The 10,225-nt window shown below is 30.5% G+C and overlaps 1 protein-coding gene across 1 annotated transcript; it reads right to left on the minus strand.

Annotated features, from left to right (window-relative positions):
- Nucleotides 1-881: 881 nt before the first annotated feature.
- Nucleotides 882-9,368, minus strand: LOC139110320 (glucose dehydrogenase [FAD, quinone]). The gene is made up of 5 exons (XM_070669999.1): nucleotides 8,889-9,368; nucleotides 7,375-7,600; nucleotides 3,746-3,916; nucleotides 2,958-3,613; nucleotides 882-2,184 (listed from the first exon to the last, which is right to left on the minus strand). Exons 2-5 carry the CDS (start codon nucleotides 7,571-7,573, stop codon nucleotides 1,306-1,308), a joined length of 1,905 nt encoding a protein of 634 aa, XP_070526100.1. The 5' UTR covers nucleotides 7,574-7,600; nucleotides 8,889-9,368; the 3' UTR covers nucleotides 882-1,305.
- Nucleotides 9,369-10,225: the final 857 nt, after the last annotated feature.

The raw sequence follows: 10,225 nt of genomic DNA on the forward strand, positions 1-10,225 counted from the left end.
AATTTCAAAAACAACACGTCTACACAAATAATCGTACGTGGCTCTCTAATTATGCACAGTGAGTTTGATAAAAAGTTGACCATGTTTTTCTGGAAAGTAGCTAGAGATAAGATGACATTTAATCTTAAAATTGTAGAACAACTGGGGGGACATATTTTGATGACCTTGAGTAACCTTGAATGTCCTCCATTTTTACAATACTAATAAAAAACAGTTTTTTTTTATAGAAAGGGGTGTTTTTTACTCATTTAATCGATACTGCTAAATGAACTAAATAACTTTGTATCAGAGTATTTTCTCAAAAATTTTACCATTATCGGGATATAAACTAAAATAAGTCAGACTATAAGTTTGGACCAAAGACTTTTATTATTTCAATAAATATTAAAAATGTTTATTCACTATGTTGATGTAGACATGTCTGTATTCTTTGTGGAAAACTTGCTTATACGTTTTATAAATCTTAAATTATTATTTCGTAAAAAATATTTTTGTCATTCTACCACTCGAAGAGAAACAATACAAAAAGTAAAAAATTATTTTTCACAAATTAACAATTTAAGTGTTAGAAAATGTACAAGGAAATTTTCCACAAAAAGTGCAAACATGTCTACATAAACATGGTAAACATTTTAAACATTTATTGAAACAATAAAAGTCATTGTTCTAAATTTATAAATAACTTATTGTAGTTTGCATCCCGATAATGGTAAAATTTTCAAAAAATCTACTCTGATACGAAGTTATTTAACTCATTTGTCACTATTGATAGAATAAATAAAAAATACCTTTTTTTATTTAAAAAAAATCTAAATTTATTAGTATTGTAAAAACGAAAGATAATTAAAGTTACTCAAGGTTATCAAAGTATATCCCCCTAATTGTTCAACAATTTTGATAATAAATATCATCTCCCTATCTCTAGCCGTTTTCGAGAAAAACATGGTAAAATTTTTATTAAACACTCTGTATAAAATAATACTTATCTGTGCATGACATGTTTTATCAATTACTTAATATATTTCACTATTTAACATTTCCGCCATTTCTCTCTCTCTCCTTCTCTCTCTCTCTCTCTCTCTCTCTCTCTCTCTCTCTCTCTCTCTCTAATATACAATAATATTTATAGCAACATTTCCACTTATAGTTTGTTTTACACCAATATAATTCATAAAAAGTTTAACAAAATTTGAAAAGTTATTTCTTGCAATAATTACGCCGACATTTTTTCACTCTATGCTCAAATACGACCACGAATACACTTTCTTTATTTGAGACTTTAATGTAATAAAAACAAAAGTTGTTTTATAACTTCCTCATCTCGTCGTTATACTGCTGCTCGAATTTGCCTTTCCACTTAAACCAATATTCTTTAATCATGTCCGAACCTTTCTCACCGATCATAATCGCAACCGCATTAGTATTGCCCGACACTATGCGCGGCATTATCGACGCGTCAATCACGCGAAGCCCAGTAACTCCGTAGACTCTAAGTTGCGGATCAACGACAGCTTCGGAATCCCAGTACGGTCCCATTTTGCACGTGCCAACTGGATGATAAATTGTAGCGCTATAATACCTGATCATGCATTCCCAATAAGAGTCTGTGTATATTTCTATATGTTGACATCCTGGAAACTGATACGAATTGAGCTCGCTTCCAAATCGCTTGAAGGCATCAGTTTTGCTCAGAGCCACGCTGATCTTCACTCCTTCAATTAATATAGCAATGTCCTCTGGTTCCTTGAAGTAGTTCGTGTAAATGAGAGGGTAATCAAATGGATTTTTACTGCGCAGCTTGATTATGCCACGACTCTTCGGTCGCAGTAACATGGGAAGAACGCTCCACGTGTCCTTGTCATTAATCGGTCCAAAAGTGGCCTCGTAAAACTGATTTGTTAGTCCGTGTATCTTCTTTAGCTGTGTACCACCGTCGGAGTTAGTTGAACCCGCAATGAAGTGCAATTCGATGTCGGGGAAGTCCATCGAAGCGTTTGCGTATTTGGTATTGACAAAAGCGATACCCTCGACACCTCCAAGTATCGTCAACGGCCCATCACCTAATGCTGCATACTGCATAACCGTTTGGACATTTTGCAGTCGTTTCTCCACCATTGAAATCTTTTGATTAACCATAAATGTAAGTCCCCCTAGCCCCACGTGATCTTGAAGATTATAGCCAACCTGTAGAGATGTGGAAATTTTGTATGGATAAGCAGAGTAAAAATTGCTGACTCAAACTCAAACATTCGTTTCAAATTACAAAATTATACAAATTATTGATGTACAAGGTGTCCCATTTTAAAAAACCCATTCAAATATCTCAGAAATACTGCATTATATTGAAAAATATTTTATATAAAAATTGTATGTATTTGAGAAGAACATTTGGGGTGACCTTGACTTTGACCTTAAAAATTAACTTTAAAATCTTAAATAAAAATCTCAACTTTCTATTGCAGATTCTAATTCACTATAAAAAAGTATGTGACTTTCGTCTGAAACATTTTTTCAAAAAATATCATCTTGTGTTCTTAAAAAAATCTTCCAAATAAGTTTTGAGAATATTTAAGGACATAAGATGACATTTTTCGAAAAAATGTTTCAAACAAAAGTTACATACTTCTCCGTGGTAAATTAAAATTTTTAATAAAAAATTAAGATTTTTATTTAAGATTTTAAAATTAATTTTTAAATGACTTGCAAATTTGATCTCAAAGTCAAAGTCAAAATCATCATTGAATGTTCCCCTCGAAAATATACAAGTTTTGTATGAAACATTTCTTAATATAATGCAGGGTTTCTGAGATATTTGAGTAAATCATTTAAAATGAGACACCCCGTACGTATGACTAATGTACAATATATTTAAATATATTTTTCTAGTAAAATGTAAGCGTATAAAGACTTGAAAATGAAAGAAAGAGGTTTCTCTCAGAAGAATCAAAGATACTAACCTTGCTGTCTTGAATCAAAGGAATCCCTAACTCTTGCAAATGTTCCTTCGACCCGATGCCAGACAGCATTAAAAGTTGAGGAGAATTTATTGCACCCCCAGATATAATCACTTCTCTTTTTGCGTTTATACGAAAAACCTTGCCATCTCTGACAAATTCCACTCCGTACGTACGCTTCGACTTTGGCTGCATCAGTACTTTCGTAACGTGTGCATGCATCGCCACGTGCAGATTTTTTCTTAGCCTAACCGGCCTCAGAAATGCCTTTGCGCTCGAACACCGGCTACCTCGTCTGATAGTGCCCTGTGCGATCATAAAACCGGTTTGAAACTCGCCATTGATATCTCGATTCTCATAACCCATCTCCTGACCAGCTTGAACGAAAGCTGTTGCTAGAGGTGTGTGCCATGGTGCCTCTTGTACCGTTAAGTATCCGCCGCTCGCATGATATGGCGTACGAATTAAATAGGGATTTCGATTATCTTCAGATTTCTTGAAATAATGCAAAACATCGCGCCAACCCCAACCAAAGTTGCCTTGTTCTTCCCAAATTTCGTAATCTCGCTTGTTCCCTCTCAAATATAACATGTAGTTGAGAACACTAGAACCACCCAGTACTTTGCCCCTTGGCCAATTACAGCGACCGTTTTCCATGGCTGCAATACGGAATAATAACGTAATAAAAAATAATAATTTAATTACGTGAAAAAGAAACAAATGCTATTGATTATAAATGGTTTGTGAGGAAAAATAAGAAAGGCAAAAGAACTAAGAACAAGCATATATACCAAGACAGGCATCACCCTGTGGTTCAGTTTTGTATTGCCAATCAAGTTGGCTTAGTTGAAGGTAACCGGCAAACAGAGGCACGTCCGAGGTCTCAGTTTCATCACCGCCTGCTTCAAGTAACAGTACGTTCCAATCCTCGATTTCAGATAGACGACTGGCTACTACGGCTCCTGATATAAAACAAAAAAAATAAAATGACATGTTAATTTCAGAACTAGAGCGCTTTGTACAGAGAAGAAACATTAGTCTTAAATTAAAATTGAAGTATGCAAATCAACGCATTTACTGTTTTATAATAAATTTTATAAACAGAAAATATATAATCTTTTAACAAAAATTGTATAATCTCAACTTTTAACAATATTATATAATAATTACATTATAAAGGGTGTTTGATATAGGTTTTGCTTCCGAAAATTGGATAAGCAATGAGAGTACAAGACGAAGAATCAAGTACCATTTTGCAAAAGTCATAATTATTACCGTCATATCTTTGCTTCTACACTGTGTACAACAAAAATAAAAACAATTTTATTATTAAAATTTACTCTAATCTTTTGATTGGATTCACTTAAAATTCGATCAGCCAAACCGTTATTGAGATTCGAAAATTTGTTTATTGAGATCTTAACGACTTGTGTTAATAATAAAAGGGTAAAAACCGCCAAAAAAAGGCAATAAAAGAAAAAAAAAGAAAAACTTAACCTTAAGAAAAGCCACTTTCCCCAAAAAAACAAGAAGAAAAAAATATCTGAAAAAAGGAGACAAGAAAACTCTTCTAACTAACTCCTATAACTACAAAACATAAAGAATAAAAAGACAAAATCTTAAAGAAAAAAATTATATTAGTAAAAAAGCATCAAGTAGAAGAGTGAAAAAAAAGAAACCTAAAAAATAAATTAAAAAATTTAAAGAAAACGCCAAAAATAAAAAAAAGACAAAAAAACGGAAAAAAACCCAAAAAAGATAGAAAATATCCAGAAAAAAGTAAACTTAGGAAAGAAAAAAAAAGAAATCTTAAAGCTGCGTTTTCTTTTACATTTTTGTTTCTGTCTTTACATTATGGATTTTGCAGCGTCAAGTTTTTTTCTTTCTCTTTTTTTTCCTAAGTTTACTTTTTTCTGGATATTTTCTACTTTTTTGGGGTTTTTTTTCCGTTTCTTTGTCTTTTTTTATTTTTAGCGTTTTCTTTAAATATTTTAATTTATTTTTTAGGTTTTTTTTCAACTTTTTTACTTAACGCTTTTTTACTAATATAATTTTTTTCTTTGAGATTTTGTCTTTTTATTCTTTATTTTCCGTGGTTATAGAAGTTTTTTTGTCGCCTTTTTTCAGATTTTTTTTTCTTATTTTTTTTGAGCAATGCCTTTTTTGAGATTGAGCTATTCTTTTTTTCCTTTATTACCTTTTTTGGTGTTTTTACCCTTTTTTATGGGGATTGTTTGTTTTTAAATTTTTTTCTTTTTGTTGTCTTTTTTAAAAAGTTCATACACTTGACGCTTTTTTTTTTTTTTTTTTAAGTTAGTTATTTCAAAATCACTATTTTTTATAGAAACTGAGTTGTTATCTGACGAGATTTCAAGATCTCTTTAATGACTTAACCGTTTTTTCTTAATTTAGTTTATTCGAAAGATTGGGTTTGATTTTATTAATGAAAGTCTACTTTTTTGGTATTTAGTCTAAGAGCTGAGTTATTTTGTTTCAAATTTCATATTGTCGGAGTACTTTTCTAATTCTTCTTCAGGCCAATCAGAAAAATCCATTAAAAAAAAAATTAATTTAATCTGTTTATAGTATAAAAATTAAGTTGATCAATAATAAATAAATCATGAATGTTGAACATATAAATCGAAAGATATAATCGGTAAAATAACAACATTCAAATGAATAAGAATTCAAAAGAAAATCAAAACTTCAGAACAAACAAAAAAACAATACAGCCATTTCGCGGAAAAAAAAACAGAAAAGTACGCCAACGACGACGATAACGAAAAAGAAAACTGACAATATAAAATTTGAAATTAAATAATTCAGCTCTTAGACTAAATAGGAAAAAAGTAAAGAGATTTTTATTAATAAAATCAAACCCAATTTTTCGAATAAATCAAGTTAGAAGAAAAACGGTTAAGCCATTAAAGAGATCTTGAAATCTGGTCAGACAACAACTCGGTCTTTCGCGTAAAAGATACGTGGTAGTCTCAAACTTTGTACACTTAATTGATGCGAGACACTACCGCGTCTCTTGATACGGTTCGTCTCGCTTTGCAAAATTCGAACTCTATCGAACTCTAAATAGATCCAATCGAAAGATAAGGGTTGATTTAATAATAAAAGTGTTTTTACTTTTGTTTTACACAGTGTAGAAGCTAAGATATGACGGTACAAAATCTAAAATGTGAAATTTTAAATGATTCATTATTTGGTAATAATTATGAATTTTGCAAAATAGTACTTGATTTTTTATCTTATATTCTCATTGCCTACTTACAGTTTTTAAGAGTGAAACCTTATATCAAACACCCTGTATACACACACATACCGCATACATCTAATTATATACATATATAATTTCCGAAAGTATTAAATAAGAGCATGTTATAATATTCAACACATGTTCTCTATGAAAAAAAATTTAATATATAGTACAAAACGTCTATTGATTGTATACCATATAGATATAAAAATTAAATAAATTTATCAATTAAGCAAATGAAGTTGTCAAGTGTATAAATAATATCTTGGTCTATTGTCTCAAGTAGGTAATTAATACAATGAGGAAAGAAGTTACGGGCCTTAACTAATGCCTTAATTAATATCTTACGCTGGAATTCAAAGTTCTCACATCCCCAAAACACATAATCTGGGATTTTTTCTGTATCACAGTTTGAACATAACGGACAATTCACAATATAAAAGCGAAAAAGATTAGCTTTCAAAAAGGTATAACCATTGCAAAGTCTATTGATAATTATAATCGCCCTCCTATTGATACTGAATTTCTTAAACTATGTGTCTCTGGAAACTAAAGAAAATTTTTGCAACAATGGCTACCACGACTCGTTGATTCTTCCGATGTCCTGGTGGACCAGTCTAGATCCGTGTACACTTAGCTTTTATTAAGATTAAGAAGTTCACCCGGAGGGATTCCAAACTGAGTATTTACGGCTATTCTGATTACTTTTTTAACAAAAGTATCTGTCAATTACTTTTGACTCCTCTATGGTTAGAGATCCTGATGAATTTGACGGTGATATTGAAGGTATTTTCCATTTTCCACAACAAAGATTTTATCCGTAAAATAAGATAAGAGTTACTCTGATGGTCAAAAGGTGCCTCGATGGCAGAAAGTTTGCCACGTGTTAGGAAAAGATTGTTATATTCAAAGTGATCGTATTGTAGTCTTTATGTAGTTATTATAAGATTGAAGTAAAATTATAAATTAAGTAATACATAAATTAAATAAAAATAAAATTACATATTACATGTTAAACTTTAAGATTGAAAAATTTTTCTTAGAAAATTACATATTCTTGGTAATAGATAAAACAACGATTGCGTTGATTTGAACATTGACGATTCAATTTAAAACTAATTCTTTTTTTCTTCTAAGTACCGTTTTAAAGCTTACCTGCGCTTCCAGCACCGACTACAATAAAGTCGTAGGACTGCAATAGCATTTCCGACGGCACGTTGATCGGCGGTGCTTCATTATCCAAAACCTCATAATGAAAATATGCAAGTGCAGCAGCGAGAACAGGAAATAATAATGAAAGTCCGCTAGTGGATGCTGAAGTTAAACCTTCTGCTAAAAAGCTTTCAATACTCATTTTTTTCCAGTGCTCTTCACTAATGATCTGAAATTTATAACGCAGGGATAAATTGTAGTAAATTAGGAATATTAGGAAGCTTGCCAGATAGGCACAATATAAATTGGTCGTGTCTATATGCTACTGTATGTATCCCGGCTTCACTCGAAATTTACTAATATTTAGCTATACGTTATTAATATATTGTTTTATTATTCCAAATTAAACAAATAATTATTTAATTAGCAATTTTTTTTTATTTTTCCCTTTTCGTTAAAATAATATATGATATTATTTTCAAAGTTTGTTAAAATGGTTCAAATTTATTATTATCTTTTATTATAGCGTTATGTTAGAGAATATAATGTAACGATACGTAACTTACTCTAGGAATGTAGATTCTTTTGTTAAAATAAGAGGTTTTATCAAAAATTGAGTCATTTTCAATTCGGACTTTACGACTTTCTCAACGAATGTGTATTTGTATCATACATTATTTTTTTAATTGTAATCAAGATTGTAAGTAATATAATTAAATAAAATAATTACAAAATATTTCAAATAAGTTAAACATCTAAGTAAATTAAACAAACACACAATACTTTTAAGTAAAACTAACAGCTTAGCAACCACCTTGTTAGAAATTGAGATGGAGCAAGTTACTCAGCACAAGCTGAGCAATCTCGCGATGCGAAATGAATATTAATTACTCGCAAAACTTTCAAATTGTTAAGTAATTTCGGGCGACTTTTTTACGTGTCTATCTATTAGTTCGTATTATAAATTGTCATAATAAAAAACATGTTTTCATACATTTCTAGTGGATACTTATATAAGATTTATTAGGCCCCCCTTTTTATAATAATCAATCCATATAAATTCATAGAAAATCTTATAATTTTGAAAAAATTGTTTTCTGTTTCTTTACTTTTTTTTAGCAGTTTCAAAAAATTATTTCTACATTCGTTGTATGAAAAATTTTGAAAAGTTTTTTTTATATTATTTATTATCTTTTTTTAGAATTTTATGAAGCAAATTCGAAGACAAATTATTCAAAGTACTTGAAACAAAGTACTTTTATAACGTGCCAAAAAAGAAAATTAATTTAAACGGTTTAAACAATAATTCTCTATAAAAATTAGCAATTATTTCTTATACTTATCAATAAAATTAAATACGGAAAGATTTATAAAAAAGAAAACAAAGCAAGTATAATTTTAATAGAAAACATCATCATCAAAAGACAAGCAAAAACTTTCAATAGGTGGAAGCTCAATCTTAGCTTCTGTTAAACAGAGAATCAGGGTACAAGTAATTTGTTTCTGAAATCACCTACCTTCTTTCGAATTTAAGCAGGATCAGATCAAAGTTAGTTTGCTCTTGCTGTACTCCCGCTGCACTGGTGTGCAGCTGATTTAAAAACACCAAGTATCGTACTTTTCACACTCTAAATACATTCAGCAAAGCGCACCGTGATAAATATTAAAAATTGAAACATTGAAATAAGATTCTTTAACCAAAGAAAATCGACAAAATTGACCAGTGTCAAATTTTTACATTGATCGCGATAAACGCAATGATCTAACTGAATAATGTACGTTACCACTTGAAAAACGGAATGATACTAGCCATGACCTTGTTATAAAGCTTTGAGTACGTGCTGCTCACAACGTGCATACAGTCAGGAACACGGCACGAAGACGAAGTAACTTCATTGAGGATAATATGCTATTGGCCTAGGGTCCTCGAGTTCTTCGGTGCTTCAGTCCCGTAAACGGGCCACATAACGGTCATCGGTTTGTTTTCTCTGTTTCGCTTTCAATTATCCTTGTTCGTTCCATGCCGCTATACTAGCGATCCTTTTCTTTCTTGGAAAATGATTCTATTCTCCGTTATTGTTGCACGCTTGTCTTTGAAAATCATGACTTTAGCTGATAAATACACATGTGACGAATAATACCGAAATTTACGCGAAAACATAGGTTTATAGGCAATAAATTTACTAACAGAATTTTTGTCAGATTCTTTTGTTAAAAAAATAAAAAATGCGTTTTTTGGCTTCGTTCAGCGGAAAAATCTGCTTTGCAACAAATGCAACTGCTATAAAAATCGTAAGTTCTTTTGGTGTGTGCTTTTATTATTGGTCGAATCTAGAAGCATAGACTTATAATAATATTAACGATTTTTTAATTTGTTGCAAAGCAGCATTTTCCGCTCAGTATACCCTTTATTGATGTTTTCCTTTCCACGTATTTGTAAATATTTTCTTCGCAGAGTATGATATACGTAAAATTTCTAATATTTGTTCACTTTCCAATTGTATACATAATATATCCCAGTGAACATTGTGTCATCATAATGGCATCATAAAGGCGTCTTATTTTTTATATGACGTCTTTTTAAAACTGTCTATAAAATATAATTTTGATATTGTGAAGACATCTTATGTCTCGTTTTGAAATATCTTAATGATGTCATAATGACGTATCGCTTCTGACTTGAAACGATTTTAAGATAAGTTAAGAACACATTTATGATATCTTTAAGATTCTTTAAATCGATATTAAGATACCTTAAAGATATCATAAATGTGTCTTTAACTTGTCTTAATATTCTATTAATGTATTATTTTACTAAATAACATTTTAAAACATATGTATATGTTTTTCAAAT

This window comes from Cardiocondyla obscurior, linkage group LG02 (genome assembly GCF_019399895.1).
Source record: "Cardiocondyla obscurior isolate alpha-2009 linkage group LG02, Cobs3.1, whole genome shotgun sequence".
NCBI lineage: Eukaryota > Metazoa > Arthropoda > Insecta > Hymenoptera > Formicidae > Cardiocondyla > Cardiocondyla obscurior.

What these genes read in the sequence shown, in the direction of transcription:
- LOC139110320 (XM_070669999.1), bottom strand. Translation starts at nt 7,573, where the DNA reads ATGAGTATTGAAAGCTTTTTAGCAGAAGGTTTAACTTCAGCATCCACT. An exon ending in AGTCGGTGCTGGAAGCGCAG is followed by an intron (nt 3,917 to 7,374) that starts GTAAGCTTTAAA and finishes GTTTTATATCAG; the next exon opens with GAGCCGTAGTAGCCAGTCGT. An exon ending in CTTTGATTCAAGACAGCAAG is followed by an intron (nt 2,185 to 2,957) that starts GTTAGTATCTTT and finishes ACATCTCTACAG; the next exon opens with GTTGGCTATAATCTTCAAGA.